We start from the raw sequence: 23,632 nt of genomic DNA, 5'->3' as shown, positions 1-23,632 counted from the left end.
AAAGCACTCACATACAGTACACACAACCACACATCCACGAGATGCACACAAATGACACACCATTGAAAAATATTTTTAGTCTGGTCCTCAAGTACTCCACTGCGCACACTGCATTGGTGTCTATCAGGTGCTTGACTGCATTCTTATTAGACTTGTCACCAGTCCATCCATTATTGCGACATTTCGCCAGAAGTTTCGGTCAGAAACGATACTTTACATTTTTTTTTTCGTTAGGTAGAAAATAGGAAATTCGTAATGTTTTAGTGGCAAATCGTATTTTCGTAATTTAACAAATAATTCGTAATAATTATGAAAAAATCGTACTAGTTGGCAGCTATGCTGTGGGAATGAGCCCCTTACAAGGCATCAACTCATGGGGTACTCACTGTATATGATGAGGGGTATGGAGTCCCTGTATGGGCCAATCAGGCAGGTGTAAAGGCCTGAGTCTTCCCTCATGAGGCCATTCAGGATCAACTTGGTGGCTGTAGGAGAGATGGACTCAGTCGCCATGTGATGGGATGGCGAGGGTCCTCCTGGGAAGATATAGGGGTCGATAATTAGAAGAGAAGAGCACTCAGAGTCAAGCATCAAGCTACAGGATCGAGTATCAAGTTACAGGATTGAGTATCAAGTTGCAGGGTCGAGTATCAAGTTGCAGGGTCGAGTATCAAGTTGCAGGATCGAGTATCAAAGGACAGGGTTGAGTATCAAGGGACATAGGGTTGAGTATCAAGTTGCAGGATTGAGTATCAAGGGACAGGGTCAAGTATCAAGTTACAGGGTCAAGTATCAAGTTAAGGGATCGAGTATCAAGTTGCAGGGTCGTGTATCAAGTTGCAGGGCCCAGTATCAAGTTGCAGGGCCCAGTATCAAGTTACAGGATCGAGTATCAAGTTACAAGGTTGAGTATCAAGTTACCAGGTTGAGTATCAAGTTACAGGATTGAGTATCAGATACAGGATCGAGTATCAAGTTTTAGGGTCAAGTATCAAGTTGCAGGATCGAGTATCAAATTGCAGGATCGAGTATCAAGTTACAGGGTCTAATATCAAATTAAAGGATTTAGTATCAAGCTACAGGTTCGCGTATTAAGTTAAAGAATGGATTATCAAGTTGCAGGGTCGAGTATCAAGTTGCAGGGTCAAGTATCAAGTTGCAGGGTTGAGTATCAAGTTGCAGGGTCGAGTATCAAGTTAGCTTGATACTTGACCAAGTTATACGACACATTCAAATAGTGAGGAGATGGACTTGTAATTCTTACCTTCCGCTTCAACGGGTACCCGCTCTCCAGTGGGCGTGATCCAGATTGGTTGAGGGTAGGCGTTGCTGTTGGCAATCTCGCATACTAAGTAGAAGTTGTGGCCAATGGCTGGCAGGATGTCCTTCTGTGGTGTGATGGTGATGATGATATCGGTTTCTGGTATCACTGCAATCAAAATCAAATTGATAAAAGTAAGAATTTGGAAGCTCCTTCGAAAAGGAATTATAAAGGTCTTTTTTTTTTTAAATGGGGGGAGTGCCATGGCTCATTGCTTACATCTAACTTTTTTGAGGAGGTATGCAAGATTGATTCCAAATGGATTGTGCTTGTGCTCTTGGGCAAGGTACATTACTGCAATAGCCCATCTCTATCAAGGAGCATAAATGGCTACCTTCTAGGGTTGTAAACTGATTGAACTGATCTTTATATGCTCCGCATACTGCATATCATGGCCTGATTAACAGGGATTAATAATCATAAGCACGAAACCTCATTTGAAAATGTGACACAAAATACTGAATAAAATTATGTATATTGCCTTGACCCATTACTCCCCGTATCATTCTGCAAGGGCCCTGCCTTTTCCCTGTAAATTCCCAAACTGCTTGCGACCTTAAATGGTTGTATGGATTCTTCAGGGAATTAATAACATTACACAATATAACTCGGCTGGGTTAAGATTTTGATTAGAAGGAACGAACCGTATGTCTGGCAGAAATCGCCTTCGTAGCCACCAACACAGGAACACACCCCTTCAATGCAGACACCACCATTGGCGCAGGGGAAATCGCACTGTGTCACTGTGAAAACATTGTTGACAAAAAACTAGTGTGGTGAATTTTTCGAGTAATTTGGACCTAGTTATACAATCTGGATTCTACTGCCCTATGTCCTATTCCAGTCTTAAGTGAATAAGCCGGTCGGATATTTAATGGCTGTCAATTGTGACTTGCATGCTCCTGTTGAAAAATGGACTAAAATACGAGGATTCGCTAACTGTATGCAATCACAAGTCAATCACATGTGAATCACATGTCAGTTACAAGTCACAAGAAGCTTAATCGTAAGTCTGTGCCAGGTCAGTCACAAATCAATCAGAAGCCCATCACAAGACAATTACAAGTCAATAACAAGACAATTGCAAGTCAATCACAAGTCAATCACAAGTCAATCACTAGTCAACCACAATTCAATCATTGGTAAATCACTAGTCAATCACAAGTCAATCACAAGTCAATCACTAGTCAATCACAAGTCCATCACGAGTCAATAACAAGACAATCTCAAGTCAATCCCTAAGTCAATCACAAGTCAATCACAAGTCAATCACAAGTCAATCACAAGTCAATCACAAGTCAATCACAAATCAATCACAAGTCAATCACTGGTCAATCACTAGTCAATCACAAGTCCATCACTAGTCAATAACAAGACAATCTCAAGTCAATCCCTAAGTCAATCACAAGTCAATCACAAGTCAATTACAAGTTAATCACAAGTTAATCACAAGTCCATCACAAGTCATTCACAAGTCAATTCACATGTCAGGTTACAAGTAACAAGGCATGAACATTGTCAAAGGAAATGTCATCATCACAGTTTATCTGAATATCTGAGACTGATTGGCTTGTGATTGGCTTGTTAAGACTAGAGTTCATTTCCAAAAATGCGACATATCCATTTGAAAAAGGTGAAAATTGTGCACAGTTATGAAACAGAATATCAACAGTATAACCTGTTTCTTAACTTCATTTTTCACCTTATTGTATTCTGAAGTTGTGTTTAAGTACATAACAGCCGTCGGAATTGCTTTTGGGCATCCAGGATAGAGCAGAATTCTTAAATGGAACAAATTGGCGTATGTCACATTTTTAAAATATACTCTTCACTTGTTAACACATCAGGGATCAATTATGGGAGCTGTTCACACAACAAATGCTTGAGTACAGAAAATGTTTGCTCAGCAAAAACAGGTTACCAGCCAAGTTGCCATGCAATGTACAGTACTAGTCATTGGTTCTCAGTTAAACTTTGCTAAGTGCATAAATTTGCTAAGAACTTTTGAAAATGATCACTGGTAACATTAATACAACTTACATTCGAATTCGCAGTAAGCACCACCGTACTGTTCCAGGCACTCGCAGGTTCCTTGCACGCACACCCCTCCATTCAAGCAATCCAAGGGGCACTGCACTTCAACATCTACCAAAAAATAACATAAATGAAATCCATTTTAAAACTGCCATTTTGCCTTTGAGAAAAGTTATGCCAGGATCCAAAACGTTGGGCCCTTAATTTTTTTGTAAATATTTCTGGTCAATCCGGTCAGTAAGCACTTTGCAGCAGTTTTATTAATTTTCATTTAAAAAAAACTGTTAAGAACTGTCAGCATTTACGAGGACAATTTCATTTGAAAAACCCCATGAGATTTAACTGGAGTAAACTAAAAGCCAGTGAAATACCTTTGCAATTTTTCTACTTAAAATTCAATATTGGGAACAGTGGCGCACCCAAGGGGGGACTTGGGGGGCTTTCTTTGGTATTTTATTTTTAGTCCCACGATATGACCTTGGTGGTATGTATGTGGCCTATTTTCGAGTAGTATAAATGGGTGTAAGTGGCGCCACCAACGACAAAATAGTCCGCCCTGAAAAAAAAAAAAAAAAAATTCTGCAGCCAAAAATTTTGGGCAACATTTTTTGCAATTTTTTTTTAGCCCCTCCAAAAGCCAAATCCTGGGTGCGCCACTGATTGGGAATTTGCCCTTCACCGACGTACTTTATAAACAATGTTGCTCTGATCAATCGGATGGGACTCCAACCCACGACCTCCTTACTGAAAATTGATATAATAATATCATTATTGTAATATTCAAACTTCAAAGGCGCATCAGAGCCCTGACAAAACTCACAGCAACCATAACTGAACAGCAATCCAGCTCGCATATCTTAGACCCTTGCTGTGGAAGGGAATATTCCATAAACTACTGATCATGAATCATGAGCCCTAACCACTACGCCACACTCCCCAACCTAGAAGATTATAGGATAAAAAAATTGGCAATTATTTTTACCGTGTATGGTGAGCGTATAGGTGTTGACCCGCGTTCCGACGACGCATGTGTATATGCCTGAATCAATCTGCTGGATGTTGGATATGGTCAGTTGAGTGGACGTCGGTGAGACAATATCTGTCGTTAACCGTCCTGCAACAAAACAATAATACTATCAATCATAATGTGTGTACTCAGAAGCTGATCAACGGAAGGTATAAAAAGTTGATGACATGGTTTATTTTTATATACAAGACAAGATAATCTTATCCGTACTTCTGATATTTGTAGAGTGGATGTTGTCTCCTCCAATTCTCGTAAAAAAACTACCTAAAATTGTTAACTCCCTTCCTGATAATCTGAGAAATGAATTTACCAGTGCATCCGGGAATTTTTGCTTAGTCATCTTAAAGAGTTTTATTTGGAGAAGTATAAGGTTTTCTTTACACTAACTTAACATGTTATTCATGTTCTTATGTAGTAGGACATTAAAATCTGTTTTCTTTCTTTAAAAATTCTTATTATAGTCAACTTACGGTTAGCACATTACTTATTACATGTATTATGCATTTTCACATGCAACAGTATTGTTTGATACAATGTATCAACTGCAGTCTTGGTACTCCACTGCAGGAGGGTCATACCTCCTCTGGATGTTACCCCCATTTGTACCTTATTACAAGGTATAGATTATTTAACAATTACAATGGTTTTATATCTACAAGTGTATAGTACAGATGGAAATAAAACAAACAAACAAACAAATATTTGGGTTCACTTTTTCCCTGTCTCTGTTACATCTGACGTCAACGATTTTATATTTCTGATGCATTCCTTAAAGCAGTCATCCTCCAAGGGTGATTATGAATAGCAAACTAATAAACCAACAATAAAAACTTATTTGAAGTCATTCTTAATGATATTTGAATGACATATTACAAAGTACCAAGGTGGAAAATGTCACACTTTGGACAATAATTCAATAACTCAACATGGGCAGCTTTTCGGTCAATGTCTCATTCGAAGGTGAATAACTTCTGTACTCAAGAAAAATACAAATTCACAAAATGAATCTATTTTTCGGTATAAAACTTGAAAATAGCATGGGGAACGTGACTTTAAGGTTAGTTTTGGAATATTCAGTTTCCCAAATCCAAACTGAAGAAAGGAATTCAACCCGAATTTTAAAAAACCCGGTCATGAATCCATACCAAGTTTCATACCTAGTGTGTTGGGGTTGATACTGCGTCCGTTCTGGTCAATCCACTGCGGCTGAAACACCTGGTTGGAATCGCTGGTGTATTCACAAGTCACACTCACGTCTTGGCCGGTCTGGTGTGGTCCCAAGGTATCCTTGATGATGTGAATGGTGAATCCATCTCCAACTTCACATTAAGAAATCAAGAGAGAAATTCAAATAAAGAAGCGCCCATAAGAAATCAAAATTTACATTAGATTGAACAAACAAACTGGTTGGAACAGGAATCGAACCTGTAAACACTGCTAAACTAGTGTATCATATCAGTATTTTACCAACTGAGCAGTCCAGACCTATGTTGCTGGTAAGCTTCTTAAGGGAAAATGCAATTCGATGGATGACTTGTGTTTGACTTGTGATGTCTTGTGATGGTTTATGATTGCCTATCATTAACATGTGATGACGTGTTATGCATTCATCACAAATCATCTCTTTTCCAAGTTTAGAAACCAGACCTGATTGCACAGACCAATCCGGGCACGCTAATAACAAGTCTACCATGAAGGCCCCGCTTCAATGGCAAAAACATTGTGCTAGCTATTGTTCAGATAATCCATCATGGGGCAGTTGCTTTGTACAGTATGCACAATGGTTTCTCCATTGAAGGGGGCCTCATACATGTAAGTGAACAGTCTTCCCCTGACTGTATTCGTCTATAGTGACAATTTGAGCAGTCATGACAAATATAAGACATACGATTTCAGAAGTACCATTACAAATTGGGTAAGCATTCCCACTTGGGACATCACCTCAACCAGTAACTCACCTGATACTTCACACAGATTCCCAATGTAACCTTCCGAGCAGACACAGACCCCATCCACACACTGGCCACTGTTCTCACATGGGATGACACACTCAACCACTTCAATGGAAGGAAATCCAATAAAATTAAAAGCCAAACCAAAAAATATTGAAGAGAGAATCCTTACTTTACAGCTGCATGTTCAAAATTTATCCAATACTGATGTTTTCCTCATAAAAAAATAGTGTTATCAAACTACTATTTCTTTTAATGTTTAAACATGCATCAATAAGTTACAGCGCAAGCCTGAAAGTTCATCTGTGTTGGTAGTTAGATACAATTTAGAGGTAAACTTTTGATCACAACACTAGAGAATGTCGTATCTGTTATTTTCGACCGAAACTCTGGTCTTCATCAGCAGGATGACCCGGATGTTGCATCCTTGACATTACGGACACTTGATCCCAACACCACATCACAAATTCTTAAGAGGCAGCCTACAGCAGAGCCTACAAACTTTCTCTAAACCGGGACGGGGGCAGTACAAACTCCCAGGTACGAAATTCTCTAGTATTGTGATCAATAATTTACCTCTCAATTGCAAGTTACAGTGCTGTATAAGACCTGTTGTTTAAGCAGGACGCAGGGCCTCACGCTCCGTGACAGACATGCGCAGCATGCGTACCGCATGCAGGACTACAACCAATTGCTTGAGAACCACTGATATAATCTTCAAATAAGAAGATGTTGAGCAAACCGTGCGCAACACACACCATAGAAAGGGGCTGAACATGGAGTAACATGTTAGAAGATGTCTTGGGCTCAGCCCCAACCAGTTTTAAACTGCACATTTCTATCTACTCTACCATTCCCTTTTAGCAACCATATAACATCATCCATACCTGGTGTATCACATCGTTCACCACTGAAACCATCAGGACAGATACAAGCTCCAGCGCTGCAGGTTCCTCCGTTCATACAAGGCTGGGCACAACCTGTCACAAACCAACCACACAGTACAATGAGCAATTTCGTCACATCAAGACAAGATGCTCATGATGGTCAGAATAACCTGATGCACAGTCCGTTGCTCAGCGTGCAATTTGTACTGAGCTACCTTGGAAACAAGACAAGACAAGCCTAGTAAAGCTGGTCCAAGAACACACAAAATCCTGGGCGATGGATTCAGGATGGTAATGGGCTCTGTGTGCCAACAAAAGAGGGCGCTTTACCACTTTTGAGAAGCCTGTGGACGGGACACACAGTGTGTGCGTATCGTCCTGGTATGCGCCCAAAGTACCCACAACTTCCTGACTGTGCCAAAGCTATTAGCAACAGCGTCTCCGGCTGAGCGTCAGGCGTCTCGTTGTAAGTCGTAATACTTTCTTTTCTTCCAACATACCCATTCTTGTCCTCTATTGGATAGGCCCAGTCAGGACACCAAATAAATGCCAAAAATTGGATGTTACACATGATGTAGATCCTACACATGGCGCCCAGATATGCTGTATTCTTGTAAAATCTCTGTTTTTGAGCTCACTTTTCACACCCTATAGTCACTGAAAGTCTTCACATGCATGTGGTATACACAATAGACAATATTAGCTTATTTGCTTGTGCTCAGGGTATCCTGCAGGATAGCACTGCCCGGCTCTCTTCATCAGTCTACAATCGGTATCAGTTACAGTCAGTCAGTCACATAGGTATAAAAGAGGGCACTAGGCTGGCCCTGTGGGACTCACAAAAACAAATACAGTGTCTGTAAAATTACAAAGTACTTACCGTCTCCTATATCGATTGTCAAAGTGTTGATACTGGATCCTACATGGCAGGTATAAATGCCCGAATCAGTCGGCTGAATATTACTGATGGTCAGCTCAGTGACTAACGGTGAGATTTCTCTTGTACGGAAACGGTCGTCGCTTACAGCTGAAATGTTGAGATAAAAAGGGGAGGCTCAGGAATTGAAAAGGGAACAAACCTGCAAGACTTTTATTATATAAGGAACAGATGGTACGATGAGCATCCTGTTTGGGTCTATCGAAGCTGGTTGCACCTACCGAGTGTTCCTTAGAACCAAACTTGCATGATATCGATTGCGTAAGGATCTGACACAGTATGGTTCTAGCACTTACAGCTCTGGATGGTCTCATGTGTTTTCCTTTATGGTATCTCCAGGCTTGTTTGAGCTTCAAACTTATACAATTTGTATTTTGTACAGACCTGAACGTGTATGGTTCCAGTGCCTACTACTAGCTCCATAGGTATTATAGGATCTCTCAGAGTTGTTTTGGTCACCAGTTCCAAGGATCGCTAATTGCTTGATGTCTCGTGAATAAGGAAAACTAAATTCAAATGGTTCTAGTGTTTACCAGATCCATTTTTTTTCACAAGTTTCTGTTAGGAGTATCTAGGCAAGTTGCTTATCTATTCATAAGAACCAATTTTGTATAATTGTTCGGTAAAAAAAACTGAACTGGTATGATTCCTGATCTTACCAGCTCCAGACTGTATGATAAACTCAGTACTGAAGTACTTCACCTGTATGGTTCCAGCACTAACCGGTTCCAGCTAGTCCTGGAACTAGTTCAGGCCTAGTTTGAGTTTTTGGGTTGGGTTTGGGTTTCTCCAAGCTAAATGTTGAGCTGAATGTTCCTTAGAACCAAACTTGCATGATTTTTGTAATGTAAAGAACTGAACTTGTATGATTCCAGTGCTTACCGGCTCTGGATGGTCTGATGAGTATTCCGTTAGGGTCTCTCCAAGCTGGTTGAGCGGCATTTTCACCTGCTCCTACAAACTCACAGGTGACAGTGACATCTTGCCCCGTCCTCAGCTGCTCATAGGGCTTCTCGTTGATCGTTATGAAGAACCCATTACCAACTAGAAATGGAAATATGCATTTACCATTACTACTATGATAATGTTAATCTGGACTTAACATTGCTTCACGACTGTAGGGAGCTAAAACCCTTGATAGGCTGATGTCTTTATAATAATAATAAAAATTTGGGAGGCGAAACGTCCTTACTCGCAGCTGAGAAGCTGAATTGCAAAGGATGCGGCTACAATGTGATCAAGCCGCTGGCACGTAAAGGCGCCTTTGGCAGTCGCCATACGACCCATGTCTGACCATGGAGCACAGCCCGAAATCGGTTAAGTGCTTGATTTTCATTGAGGGAGGGAAAACCTGATAGCCTGGAGAATATCTTAGCACAGGAGAAAATCAACGCCCAACTCTACTCATGTATGGTTCTAGCGGGGAATCGAACCTTGGCGTGGTGAGAGGCGAGTGTTAATACGCACTAGCCACCCATGCCACCCTAGTGGGTTGTTGCTGGATGTACTCAAATATCTTTAACCATGGGTTGTTGGTTCCAACATCACGCTTGACTCTCAAGAAGTGCCCATTATCAAAATCTAAGCTTTAGTTCTTCACAAACTTAAGTAAATTTCCTAAACAGTGTTCATCAATTGATTGATTTTATTTTAAATGTGAGGTTTTTCTAATAATTTAAAAATCACACAACTCCAAAATCCATTGTTTCACAAGTTCCTTTACGTCATGTAGAACACAAGAACATTTCAATGCTGTTACATTCAAACTACTCTGTGATAAATTTTCTGTTCTTATTTAACTGTATCTTAAGTGAGTGGGTTGTCAACTGTGTTACATCCATAAAGGCTTAATACTATTACCAATCTGACTTTAATATCATATTCATATTCAAATTCAAACGAATAAGATTACTTATTGCTTGAACCAGGACATCCACATTTGATGAATTAAGACGTCTTGTCTAAGATAAACAATTACTAGGAGTATGTTGCTGTCAACAGTTGCAAAGTCTTACCTGTCGTTTCACAGTAGGGGCCGACAAACTGAGGTCCACACTCACAAATCCTGTTTCTACAGACACCTTGGTTCTCGCAACGTGGACGGCACTCGTTCCTATCAACTAAGACAGAGAAACAAAAGTTTGACCGACGAACGAGAAAATAAGATACAACACTATTTAAATAGTTTATGCAGACGTAGTGATGTGGAACACCAGAATGGTCATTTTCACCCATACTGCGCTCTTTGCACTGGCTCCCCATCCCTCAGCGAATTCAATTCAAAACTCTTCTTATCACTTATAAAGCAAGCAATGGACTCTCCCCTGAATACCTCAACCTCATCTGTCTAAAGGTTTGAACATCGTCTGTTGACATTCGATCACACTCCAATCTACACCTTCAACTTTCCCAAAGCCCACGTACCAACAATCGTTACAGTCAGTGGGAGTTTGCAGTGGCTGCACCTGCACTCTGGGTCTGGATCAGCCCCCCTCCATATCCAAACCTCATCCTCGATAAACTCATTGGGTAAAAAACGTACTTAGTGCTTGACACACCAGCGTTACATAAATGTAATTTATTGTTAATTTATTATTATTTCTTACGTTGAATTTCACAGGCTACACCTCTGTATCCTTCTGGGCACTGGCACGTCCCCAGGGTGCAGAATCCTCCATTGCGGCAGAGTGGGTCACAGTTGAAATCTGAGAACAAAAACAGTGATTAACATCAAGATGGGTGAGTCAGCAAATGACAGATCCAGGCCCAAACTCATGGCTCTGCTTACCACAGAATTCCGTGCTTACGATCATCATTTTGTGCTAATCGTGCTGGCAAAAAAAATCTGTACTAACCATGTAAGCACAGAATCCTTAGTTACGGGATATACGCATGCGCAGAAGCCAAAATTCCTCGCTAACCCGTGAAGTACGCCTACCGTAAGCACGGAAATTTCTGCTGCAGTATATTTCGCTAATGAAATTGGGCGCTGTTTAGCCATGCCCACTACACACGTGGGCAACCAATGTGTGCGTCTCTCCAATGCCACACTGCATGCTCAATCCGTGCGCGTCACACGAGCGCACACGCACGTCAGACCTTTGTGCACACATGTAGGATATTAGTCACGGCTGTGATTAGTCTAAACACCATTGGGCGGGGCTTTTAATGAATCGATCCATTCAGAGAAGACACAATAAGTAGAGTCTGCATTACGTAGGCCTAAGCATTGTACAAAACGGATGTGCATGAACATGGACACAATTTCATGTATTAGCGATATATGCAAGTGATGTGCAACCACCGAAAATAGAGAGGGGCGCGCATTTAATCATAAACACTATCATTTGCGACACAAAGGTTTTTGTGCTTAACGTTGTGGCAATATTACTTTAGGGAAATTTATATTAGCATTATGTTTTTAAAAGATAATTTTGGTATAAAAGTCTGTGGCTCACAAGTAACATGTCATTAGCATCAAGTCTAGTCCAAGTAATTGAGTCTTTGGACTCAAGTTCTACAACACTGACATCAAACACCCGATACAATAGACCTGTTGCAGATTGACTTTTTCCAATAAAGATATCCCGTATATTAAATAAGACTCCTCACCGTAAAACAAGATGGTGTATGTGTTGGTGAATGGTCCCACAAAGCATGTGTAAGTGCCTTCGTCTGTGGTACGGACGTCGTTGATGAAGAGGCTGGTGGAGCTGCTTGAGTTAGCAATACTGCCCACGTGTCTAGTTCCAATGAGCTCTGAATAAAGAAGTAAGGAAATGAAGGATATTGGAATCAGAGAAAGTTGGCAACAATCCCTTTTTTCCAAGTTCCAAAAGTGATGCTTTCACAGATGGAACTAACTTTTAAGTGGTAAGGGGGGTGGGGGTGGGGAGGGAGCAGTGGCAGATCCAGGAGGTGTGTAGGGTGTTCCCGTTCTCAAATAAGGCCATTTTCAACTTGAGAGAGAGGCAGTAACCTCTACAGATGCATCCTTTTGGAGGGCCTGACTCATTTGGTGTTACTGAGCACTCTTTTTCCTGTACAGAAAGCTTGACACTGGCTTAGACCCCCTCCCCCTCTGGATCTTCCTAAGAAGATCTTAGTGGTAGGCCCTTCGTACGCAAAAAAGTACAGCTGTGCTTGGATTTGAGTAAATAGCAAACAAAATGAGGAACAAACAACAACAACAGGTTTGGAATTTGGTTTTCAAGTAAACAATAAACAAAAAAGACCAAACAACAACAACCTGTTTGGACTATGGCTTTGAGTAAACAAAATATACACAACAAATTTCAACCTTCTTTTGAGGGAGGGAGAATAAGCCTCTGTACTATACATGACGTCACACTTTGTTTACATGCGTGCTTTCCTATGGTGCTCAGTGGACCCCACAAGCTCCATAGGAAAGTGCACATGTAAACAAGGTGTGACGTCATTAGTACAAAGGCTTATTCTGAATGGTCCCGTTTGGCTTTTAAGGTATAAAAAAATATCTGAATGTCAGGAAAGGGCAGTAAACAACAAAACAAAATACCCAAACAACTCATGTACCAATGATTCTCCAAAGTGGATAGCTATCTACCATGGTTTAGTAAAGTTAAGCATAGACACAACAAATTTCAAACACATATCTACCATGCATGCTGGTTAGTGAAAAAACAACAACATCAACAACAACAACAACAACAACATCCCACCTGGCAAGATGTACTCTATCTGCTGTCCATCTGGTTTAGTCCAATACGGCCGGGGAGTGTTGGAGTCTCCAATGAATTCACAACTGACACGAATGTTGTCACCAATAGAGGGCGGTTTAGGGGTGACCGGGATGACTGTTATAATGAAATCCTCATCAACTGACGGATCAGAAGAAGAAATATCAATGTTATAAATGTTAGGAGTGATGATAAAAGATGATGACAGCTGCACAGGAAAGGTTGTAAGCATGTCATAAGAAGTCAATCACAAGTCAGTCATAATGCAATTGCAAGTCAATCAAAAGTCATTAAAAGTCACTCTCATATCATTATAAGTCAATAAAAAGTTAATCAAAGTCACCACATCAAAGTCGATTGCGAGTTAAATGTAAAAGTCAAAAACAGCTTAATCTGAAATCAACTTCCAGTCTTCACAAGTAAATCACAAGTCACTCACAGGTCAATCGTAAGCCAATCACAAGAAAATCACAAGCCAAACTCAAGTCTCAAATGTTTTCAAATAAAGTAGCATAAAATGCATTCCTTTGAAACTACACGAACCCTGATACTTAAATATGAAGGCATTTATTACTCAAATTTTAATTGATGTCAAATTTGACTTGTGTTTGACATGATTGATGTCAGATATGACTTGTTTGACATGCGATTGACCTCAAATTGGACTTGTGTTTGACATTTTATTGTCTTAATTGTGACTGATTTCTGACTGTGTTGTTAGAAAGTAGTGATTGACTTTTAGTTTCATACCAACTTGCCACTGACAATTGCATTAGACATTGCAGTTTTATACATTTGATGGACTGTTTTTGTTTGGGGGTATTTTTGTTCTTATTGTTTTTGGTCCTTCTTCATTTTTGACTCTTACCCCTGGTGTTGCAGGTTTCCCCAGTGTACTTGTCCGCACACACACAGATCCCATCGGAGCAGTTACCTCCATTTTCACAGACAGGGATGCAATCTGAGGCTAGAACTGACAGCAATGCAAAAACTTTTATTTCACCTCATACATATTCATGAGTGTTCATTTATTGGTTGATGCTCCATTAGCCCATCCATTAAGCCCCGCCCCAAATCATAAAAATTTCCATTCCAGTCCTCTTCAATAAAGGTATCACAGTTACACTACATACAAATTAACTTCACACAATACAAATCAATACCAGACAGAATACAGTCAAAAGCACATAGTAATACATCTGTACAGAAACTGGAGAAACCATTTGGAGAAGCTGGAGAAACCATTTGTGCAAGCTGTTGTACAAAGTAACTGCCAATGACGGATAATCTGTACAATAGCCAGCACAACTCGATCGATAATTGTTGGTGTAGCGGTACTGTCCTCGCCTTCCATCACTGGACTGATTCGATTCCTGCCTGGGCCATTGCTTTTCAGTCCCTACTTGATTCCGTGGGTTTTCCTCAGAATATTTTTCTGGGGTTTTCTTCCTACAGCTCAAACTGTAATTTCTTCACAACGTCTTCTCTTCACTGGGCTCCACGAGCCACTTCAATCAAAAATGGCATAACTCCTCACCACAATCAATAATTTGAAAAATTCAATTCAAGTTTTTTCTAAATATACTCTATTTGCCACAAAAAAAATGGTAAACCTGGGTCCAGATCATTCTGAATCACCTTGTGAAAGCCGAAATTGTTATTCTTGTACGTTTACCTGTTTCTTGGCAGAATTCTCCAGTAAATCCTGGCTGACACAGACATTTGGTGTCCACGCACAGGCCGCCGTTAGCGCAGGGTTGCTCGCACCCAACCACAACTACAATGAGAAAAATAAAGGTATTCTGATTTCACCAGACTTTCTAAAATACTTTTGAAACAAGCCAAGGCAAGCCTATTAAAACTGGTTCCAGAAACACAACATTCTTTCAATTGATTCAGAATGGCTATTCATCTGGTCTTCATATGGGCCAATTTTGAACAATTAATTGGTGTTAAGGGGTAATCCTATATGATAGCACTGCCCAGCTCTATATACTCTTCTACACACAGTCTAAGTCACAGGTGGCAGTCAGTCAGTCAATCAGTGAGATAGGTAAAAAGAAACGAACCCATTATAAACATTAACTCTTGTGAAGCTTTACACTTGTGGCAACTTCAACAAGCAAACTGGGGAATTCAAGCTCTGAGTATAATGATGAAAGGTTACCCAAAAGAATGGTGGATTTATTCTTAATGGTGAAATGCTTGACTCAGGAAAACTTTTACACTTCTGATGCATATTAGAACAATTTGAACCTAGAGGTAACATACTTTGCACCTACAGAAGAAAAGGATCATCAGGTGAAAGGATATGAATTTGTTTTTTGGGGGAGGGGCAATGTTCGGTAGATTCCTCAATAAATACTTCGTCGGTCGCACCACGAAGTGACGTATCGTGTGCACAAAGTCCATAGACAATCCGTCACTTTGTGGTGCACCTGACAACTTACTTGGTGTTTCACAGTTGGCTCCAGTGAAACCGTCCACACACAGGCAGACTCCAGTCACACATACGCCGTTGTTTAAGCACGGTCCATTACACTTGAACAACACTGTGGACGGAGTAGAAACAAGAAGGCAATCATGCAGAATAGCTACTGAACTGCAGTCTCTTCATGCATGTGGCCAATACCCAATGGCAGGATTTAACCTATTCACGGACGTTATGGGGTAATCCTATACAATAGCACTGCCTGGCTCACACTTGACGGGGAGTCAGTCAGTCAGTCAGTCAGTCAGTCAGTCAGTCAGTCAGTCAGATAAGTACAATAAGGATGCTAGGCTGGCCCTCTAGAACCAGAAAATTATTCTTTGACTGTAGCCCATTTTCGTGGTAGATTATAGAGGATTATCTCTTCACAGATAAGTATATAAGGAGTTTCGTTAAACCCTTTAGTCACTGTAGCGCATGAAACCCGCCCTGCTTATTCCTGTTGCAACTGAAACCTCCCTGTACTGTATAGTTTTATTGATTCTGACAGTGAATAAAGACAATGAAATACAATGCAGCACAAGTGCTATTGGGTTAACAGAGTTTGCTGTTATTAGAATACTTTTTCTGTTCCTACCTGGTGTTTGACAGAAGACTCCAGTGTAGTCTTCAGTACACTGACACCCATCTGGACTGCAGGCCCCTCCATTCTGACACACTGGGTTGCACTCGGGCTCTGAATACGTACAAAAACCAAGGTTTAGAAATGCCAGTGGAGGCTGAATAAGCCATTTGCGATTTAAATTTGAATAAAATCTGGAACGCTGACTTTATCCAATGCTTTGCAGGTTTTAACTTTGCATTCTCCTGACCAAAGAGACTGTTACTATATCACGTGATTCGGGGTAAGCTTTATGCTAGTAACCCCCAGCTCCGGAATGGTCTGTGGTCTGTGTACCATTCTCACCCATTGTGAACAATGTATTGGTGCTGAGCGTCTCTTACATAACTATGCAAGAGCTTGCCCCGAATCATGTGATTAGCAACAGTGTCTTTGGTCTGGAGAATTCAAAGCTAAAATGTGCCAATCATTCTGAGCAAGTCAGTGTACCAGATGTTTTTCAAATCTAAATCTCAAAGGGCAAAGGTCACTCGCAAATGGCTTATTTCTATGTTTTTTAGTGTGGATAATACATTTGAAATCTTGAGTAAAAAACCTCTGAACAATCTTATGGTCTTAAACCCTATCCACCCCTAACCCTTCAAAATCCAACTGCATTGTTTTGTTGGAATCTGTTGGAGTGAGGACTGCACTAGTAAACTGATTTTGCTTAACATGGGGTTAGGCATACCACCATAATCAGAGTCCAACAATTTGGGTGTTGATCGAGTTACCATATGGTGCTAAATTTTTCCAGTCGTGAGGAAGATTCCTAATAAATCACTCACAGGGGGTAAGGGTCAGGTGGATTCCATTGATAGTGCTATCAATTCAAAATATACATTTCATATTTTGCATCGCACCCTCTTGTGTACAATCTTTCAATCAGCATTTGGAACGTGATTCTCATGCAGCCGATTTTGTGAATGTGATGTTGAGCTCTTAGTGGATGGGTAGCACTTGTGAATGTCAACATTTTTTCTGGACTAGAAAAAATGACCGATGCTCAAGTCCAAACCACACAACGTACACCGAGCATAATTTTCGCCTTTCTGCGATGGTTGTATACAGTCCAATTTCTCAGCGTACTCTGCTTTGAATGATTGTTTCCGGTTATCCTTTTTAAAGGTCGAAGCCATTTCGATATTCAATTCACGCTCAAACCATAGAGCAAGGATCACAAAATTATCGTGAGCATGCACGGTACGGTCTGCATATATGACGGCCATTCATCTATCGTAATGCCTAGCGCTTTTGTATGCAACGCTTCGAATGGTTAATACGCCCGGTCCTACAGCCGTATTGTACATGTACATCCCATGCACCAATTACAGACGTCCTAGCTTACGAGATCGCGTGGCCTCGTGACGTCATATCTAGCATAGTCTTGACTCGCAGCCGTTTTTAACTTCTAGCAGAATCTGCACTTGCTGCCGCGCGCTTTGAACTATGATTTTTTTCTGGCGTACTAAATTGGTCAAAACTTGTATTTTATGGGGAAACAACGTACAGTCGTATTTTCAACAAATTCCCGTAAGAAATACGGCCAAATCATACTAGTTGGCAGGTCTGTCTAGTGTGTCCGCAGACACACTTTTTTAAACACTTAAAATTATTCTTTTCTTCAGAGCAACATTTTCTTGTTAACCACTTGATGCCAGGATTATTGCTGAAAAACACCATTTTTAGATATGTCGGCCGAATTTAAAAATTAAGTTAAACACCACAAATACAAAATCTTGAGAGTCATTTGTACAAGATTTGTACGATAGATCTCACCGTAACTTCATATTTTGCAACACTCTGGGGCCCCAACACCGAACGGTATTTGCTACGACAACAGGCCGTGTGTAACCGCCAAGTTCAAGTTCAACACACAGTGGGAACCACTGAATTCAAGTAATCAGTCCTGCTTAGCAGTAAATGTGAAAGAAAGTTTGCTTACCGACGACTGTCACAGTGAATGTGTTGGTGACGACTCCAACATTGCAGGTGTATGTGCCCAAGTCCGCAGGCCGTACGCCTTTGAAGATGAGCTGTGTTGCGGTGGCGTTCAAGTTCTGTATGAATACACGCTGAAGACCGCCTGCAAAATCACAAGCAAACACAACAAAGCATTAGAAGGAGCATCAAGTCCAAAAAGGTGAAACTCATAATGGAACATATTCAATGTGGGGTGCTGGGGTCCAACAGTTACGGTGTTCAACTCGTGTACCGTGATACATGGGTTCGAACCCTGACCGGGAACGTGGTGCTTGTGCCCTTGAGCAAGGCACTTTACCATTATTGCTTCGTCCTTTGGATGGGACGTAAAGCCATAGGTCCCGTGTGTTGTGTAATGCATGTTAAAGAACCCAGTAACACTTATCGCTATTGGGGTTTGCCCCAGTGTTTCTGGCAGGGTGGCTGCAATATGCGCCACAGGACCTTGTAAACCCTTCTAAAGGTGCTACATATTGGGTCTCATATTTCTCATAAACTTCATTTACCTGTCTTTGAAAGTAGACATAATTACCAGCGCCTTGAGTACCTAATTGTTGGTAGATAAGTGTGCTATATAAGACTCCGGTATTATTATTCTGTGTGTCCTTAAACCCAATAGCAGCACCACTAGTACATGGTATTACACTGTGGTTACTCAATATTGAAACAATGATCCACAGGAGTGCTTGGGCAGTCTGGGAGCTACAGCGAGTAACAGGCATGGCAGTTTGGGGCGGTACAGTGACTAAAAGGTTAATACACAAGTTTTTGGTAATTAAGAGTATGGTATACCTTCGTTCGTTGGGATGCGGAAGTCGCTGGGGCCGGACCACCAGGGTCGGGAGGTCCGCTGGCCACCGATGAATGCACAGGTCACTCTCAGCTCCTCACCGGTCAGTGGTGGACGTTGGAGGTTGGAGACAATGTACAGGAAGTAGCCGTTACCAACTGACAACAATCAAATCAACGAGGGAACAGATAACAAAGGGGTTCAAAGGCAGAAGGGTTGGGGGCGCTAACTAAAGAGCACCTAAAGTGTGCATTGTATTCTGCTCCACGCGCACAGCCTAAGTGTGTGAAAACATATTCACACCAGAGTGAACCAGAACAATGACAGGTGATGTCACACTTTGGTATTTTTTTGTCTCCCCTCAACACTCCTGAATGACGAATGTTAAATATTTAAAATCCAAAATTTTCTTAGGTTCTTGAATAATGTCATCACTCAATATTGCAAATCTCTATTCATTATTGAAAGCCTCGTATGTTATGTGTTCACAGTAAGAACTCATCAACCCTCTCCCGTGATCCTTTTTTTTTTTTTTATCTCATAAAGATTGTTGATTTTGATGTATAAAAAGATAATTTGTATCAAATCACATCCATTTCTTTTAATTTCAGCTTTTGTTACATGTATTCAAGTTAATTTGTGTTTTGTGTATTTTATTGCAGTTATATGCCACTAATGGTGGTGTATCTTTTGAGCTGTGGGATAGCAGCTCAACAAATCATCATGTCTCTCCATTAGTTAGTAACAAACATTGACATTGTCTATTGCTCCTACATATTTTGACCAATTTCAAACAGATTTTGTCAAAAGGAGCAGTAGCCCTGCCCCGACATGTCAATGACCAAACTGGGATCAACCGTCATCGTGGGATCACTGGAGTCAAAAACCTGATTTTTTTGAACAAGAATTTGTTGGCCCCCAGCTTCCAAGATATTCCTGATCAAGCTTGTTCAATACACCATTAATCCCTTAAGGACAGGGTGTAATGGGGACATTCCTCCACACATAGAGCAAGTGGTCCGCATGACTGCACAGCCTTTGTGTGGTAGCGGGACTGCACAAAAGCAGCAGCTGTGGAACTACCCACTAGCCGTGTGCCACGGCATACCACAGCTGGCAACTGCATTCCAATGAGGATTAGCGGCCGGGGCCATGACCGCTTCCCGTACCCATGGGGTTAACAATTATATGAAACGTGCATTTTCCTAATTTGTCAAGCACTTTATGATTAACTTTATATGATTGACTTATAATCGACATATAATGTACTTGAATGACCTATGATGCTTTGTGATGACTTCTGTTGACTTGTATTTGTCTTGTAAAGACTTTTGATAGACTTTTAATTTGGGACGACTTGTGAGGACTGTGTGCTTACCTTTCACATTGCAGGAAGGTTCTGTGTAGCCGATAGGACACCGACATATTCCATTGCGACACTGGCCTCCATTTTGGCAAGGCAAATTGCACTCTGGTTCTGTGAAAAAAAATTTAAAATATAAACAAAAACCAATTGAATGGCATGATTACATTTTGATGCAAGACTAACTTTTCATTTTGTTGAGAAGTTTTTTTTTGTGACACCCACTTTTTCAACAAGTCTGTTCACAAACCTGGTATGTAGACCTCACAGAATCTGCCCAGGTAACCAACTGGGCAGAGGCAGAGACCTTCAACGCATTGGCCCCCATTGGCACATGGGAAATCGCACTCATCAGAAACTGTGGAATAAAATCAAATAAGAGTGTTGAAACAAGTCCATTTTTAAGTCTTCAAAAATTGAAATATAGGGTTGTATTTCAGGAATTAAGTCTAATTAACAATTAGCCTGGGCGACTATCAAATTTCAATAGTCGTGGCGACTATCAATAAATAGTCGCGACTAGGCGACTAGTCACGACTAATTGCATGCTTGATTATGAATCGGACCAGGGCCCCGCACATGAAAAATCAACAAAACGTCAGCCTTTCAAGGAAGGAGGAGCTACCACGTGGTTTTGGATCCAGCTTGATAATGAATCAGACCAGGGCCCCGCACATGCAAAGTTATACAAAACGTCAGCCTTTACCACGTGTGTAAACAAACACTATTGTAGGGCGTGGCTAGGCCTTCACTGCAAATCTATTCATCCTCCAGACGGAGAGTGTTTGATCGTACCGCTAAGGGCTTGAGGCAACTTAAATGCGGACAGTAACCAACATCCTGAAAGTTGTGCATTATTTGTTGAAGTAATAAAACCATATCTGAAGCTAGACCGAGTCTTTGAGTGCTAAAAATGTTCACTGCTGTAAGAAGTTTGAGAAATCAATAAAAGCATCAATAAATAAGCAAAGTTACTGGGCAAGCTGGGTCTCATGAAATACGTTTCGGGACATTCAATGGAGGGGAGGCCTTGATCGTGTCACGTTTCTTACTTTTCAATCAATTTAAAACTTTGCAAAAATAACATCGAAACTTAAAAGAACTCAAGACTAAGTAAAGGGCCTATAGGTCGTTTACTCCCGACTCATATAAACTTGTTACGATAAACTTGACTGACCGCATCACAACTTAGGAAGGCTACTTTAACATTTACATTTATTCTACCAACTTCCATAAATTCTTACAAATATCTCTAAAATAATTACAAAAATCAGACGCAAGAAAAATGAAAAGAACACAATAAATGACACAAGGCAAGCAAACAAGCAGTTGTCTGATATTTTATTTTAATTCAAGAAATACACGAAGAAAGCTTTTTCACCAACAACTTGTCGAAATGCTGACCGGAGCGGGTATACCTGAGTCCCGGATGTGCCATGCCATGTGACTCGTGGGTAGAATAGAATCATGGAGCTCCAATGCAACAAAGGAGACATTGCATGTATGTACGTACGTGTAGGCCTACATTGTTTTGTGTGTACTGTTAATCGTCATTTCGTCATGTACGGCATTCATGTGCGCCGAGTTTATATGTGACTCTATGTGTGTATCGTTCAACACGTGCGCCAGTCATCGTTCATGAGTGACCCCGGCCCCAATGACCTGAGCTGTGTGCACGCACTATCGATCGCAATGTATTGTGCAGGAACGATGTACATGTACCGTTCTGTGAGTGTTTCGTGTTGTGTCTGGGTGAGCTTGTCTTACATACGCAGTGTGGACTTCCGAACAAAAGACGTCCACATAATGTAGGTAGCAGCGACGAAGTGTGGACTTGCCCACGTCCACACAGTGTTTCCCCATTTCTGGAAAACAGGTTTAGAGGCATTTTTGGGTTAGGTTTATCTGTAGCAGAATGAAGAGAAACACTAAAGGGAATCATTGAAAAAAAATTGGGTTGTAAGAGTTTTCACAGTTTGAGAAAAATGAGTTTTTCCACTGGTGTTCCTTAACTACACGAAAAGAAAGGAAAGTCCACACTAGGTATGTGAAACAAGTCTGGGTGTGTGTGTGGTGTTTCGTTGAAACTGTAAGTACTGTGTGTGTGTGTCTCTCTACGTACGTTGTACGTATGTGCGCCCGGTGAACAGTATAGTGACTAGTCGCTCAGAATTTGAGTGGTGCGTAGTGCACTGCAGGGCAGGTTAATAGTCGCATCACAATAGTCGCGGTGCAAACTATTGCCGCGGCGCACTAGTCGCGACTCGCAGGACAATAGTCGCCGCATGACGACTACTCGACTATCTGAAAATCGATAGTCGTGACCACCAATACCTTTTGGTATTGGCGACTTTGCAACTAGTCGCACTAGTCGCCCAGGCTTAATTAACAAGGAATTGCAGTATTGCTTGATGACAAATCCAAACTTTTTGAGTGCTTCAACAAACAACCATTCTAAGCAACAACCTATTAGTGTGAAGTGTCTTGCTAGAGGACACACACAAAACAAATGTACTGAAATGCTTAGGAACCAATACATTCTAAGCAACAACCAATTGTCGCGCAGTGTCTTGCTTGTATACAAAAACAATATGAATTATGAAAGTGCTTAAAGAATCAAGCCTAGGCAGCAAGTAATTACTGTAGAGTGTCTATCTTGAGGACATAATCAAGTGAATTTTGTTGAAAGAACGAATCAAATAATAACCAACTGCTGCAAAGCATCTTGCTTAAAGAAAACAAAATATTAAAGTGCTGAAAGAACCATTTTGAAAGTATGCCATGATAACACTTTAATCATCAAGTATATTTTAGTGTGTCCCTTTTTATTTCTATATGGTTCTCCTTCAAACAGTGTCAGTCAAACAGAAAAAAAATGAATCTGAAGAAGAAATGTGCGGCTGCACCTGTATAGAGGGCTGAAGTAAATTATGCCACATGCGTATTGTCTCTAGTTTTGTTTATTGCAATGAATTTATCATGAGTTGATATAACTAAATAAAAAATATATCTTCACCATGGCTGTAGTGGTTGCCATGACGTTACAGTAAAGGTAAACTATATGCATACTCCTGGTATGTTGAGAGGCAACACCCTAGCAACTTCTGTGATTCCACCGATTGCTATACGCTGTACTTATAAAATCTGGTATTCATTTTCTACAGCTTTTCAAATAACACAGAGCCTGATTGCCTGAATTTTTCATTCTTTTGTTGTGTTGTAAATTGTGTTTTTTTGTTTTTGTTTCGCGGGTCGGGTGCTCAAAATAGGGTCAATCCAATATGAGAACCAAAGAAATAAGAAGGCATGTCCCTTAAAGAAAAGAATCAAATGTTTACCTGTGATCCTGAAGATGTATGTGTTGATGTGTGATCCCACAACACAGGTGTATGTTCCTTCATCATCTGTGGTGATGTCATTAATGTTCAGCAATGTTGTTCCAGGGAGTGGCGTCTCTACATTGACGTGTTGGGAACCACCTAAAATAAAACCCATGATTCAAGATCTTTGGATGTGTTTGATAAGCGT

General features: G+C 40.8%; 1 protein-coding gene across 3 annotated transcripts in view; it reads right to left on the bottom strand.

Annotated features, from left to right (window-relative positions):
* LOC119732952 overlaps positions 1-23,632 on the bottom strand; it is a 243,974-nt gene that overhangs the window by 140,390 nt on the left and 79,952 nt on the right. For all 3 annotated transcript variants that reach the window (XR_005271660.1, XM_038206534.1, XM_038206535.1), the window contains exons 63-85: positions 23,443-23,583; positions 20,355-20,462; positions 20,120-20,218; positions 18,744-18,899; positions 17,914-18,054; positions 15,945-16,043; positions 15,327-15,428; positions 14,552-14,653; positions 13,745-13,849; positions 12,859-13,017; positions 11,771-11,917; positions 10,765-10,863; positions 10,174-10,278; positions 9,041-9,202; positions 8,102-8,248; positions 7,222-7,314; positions 6,341-6,439; positions 5,540-5,701; positions 4,338-4,469; positions 3,362-3,466; positions 1,966-2,064; positions 1,265-1,429; positions 387-536 (exon numbers count right to left, since the gene is read on the bottom strand). Coding sequence is in view for 2 of the 3 variants with exons in the window: in XM_038206534.1 (XP_038062462.1) it covers positions 387-536; positions 1,265-1,429; positions 1,966-2,064; positions 3,362-3,466; positions 4,338-4,469; positions 5,540-5,701; positions 6,341-6,439; positions 7,222-7,314; positions 8,102-8,248; positions 9,041-9,202; positions 10,174-10,278; positions 10,765-10,863; positions 11,771-11,917; positions 12,859-13,017; positions 13,745-13,849; positions 14,552-14,653; positions 15,327-15,428; positions 15,945-16,043; positions 17,914-18,054; positions 18,744-18,899; positions 20,120-20,218; positions 20,355-20,462; positions 23,443-23,583 (2,877 nt within the window). In the remaining variant the exon portion in view is untranslated. The remainder of the gene's footprint in view (positions 1-386; positions 537-1,264; positions 1,430-1,965; positions 2,065-3,361; positions 3,467-4,337; positions 4,470-5,539; positions 5,702-6,340; positions 6,440-7,221; positions 7,315-8,101; positions 8,249-9,040; positions 9,203-10,173; positions 10,279-10,764; positions 10,864-11,770; positions 11,918-12,858; positions 13,018-13,744; positions 13,850-14,551; positions 14,654-15,326; positions 15,429-15,944; positions 16,044-17,913; positions 18,055-18,743; positions 18,900-20,119; positions 20,219-20,354; positions 20,463-23,442; positions 23,584-23,632) is intronic.

The sequence above is a fragment of the Patiria miniata genome, unplaced genomic scaffold (genome assembly GCF_015706575.1).
Source record: "Patiria miniata isolate m_02_andy unplaced genomic scaffold, ASM1570657v1 HiC_scaffold_25, whole genome shotgun sequence".
Taxonomy (NCBI): Eukaryota; Metazoa; Echinodermata; class Asteroidea; order Valvatida; family Asterinidae; genus Patiria; species Patiria miniata.
The sequence above is the reverse complement of the archived record's forward strand: the minus strand, read 5'-3'. Positions and strand labels throughout refer to the sequence as shown.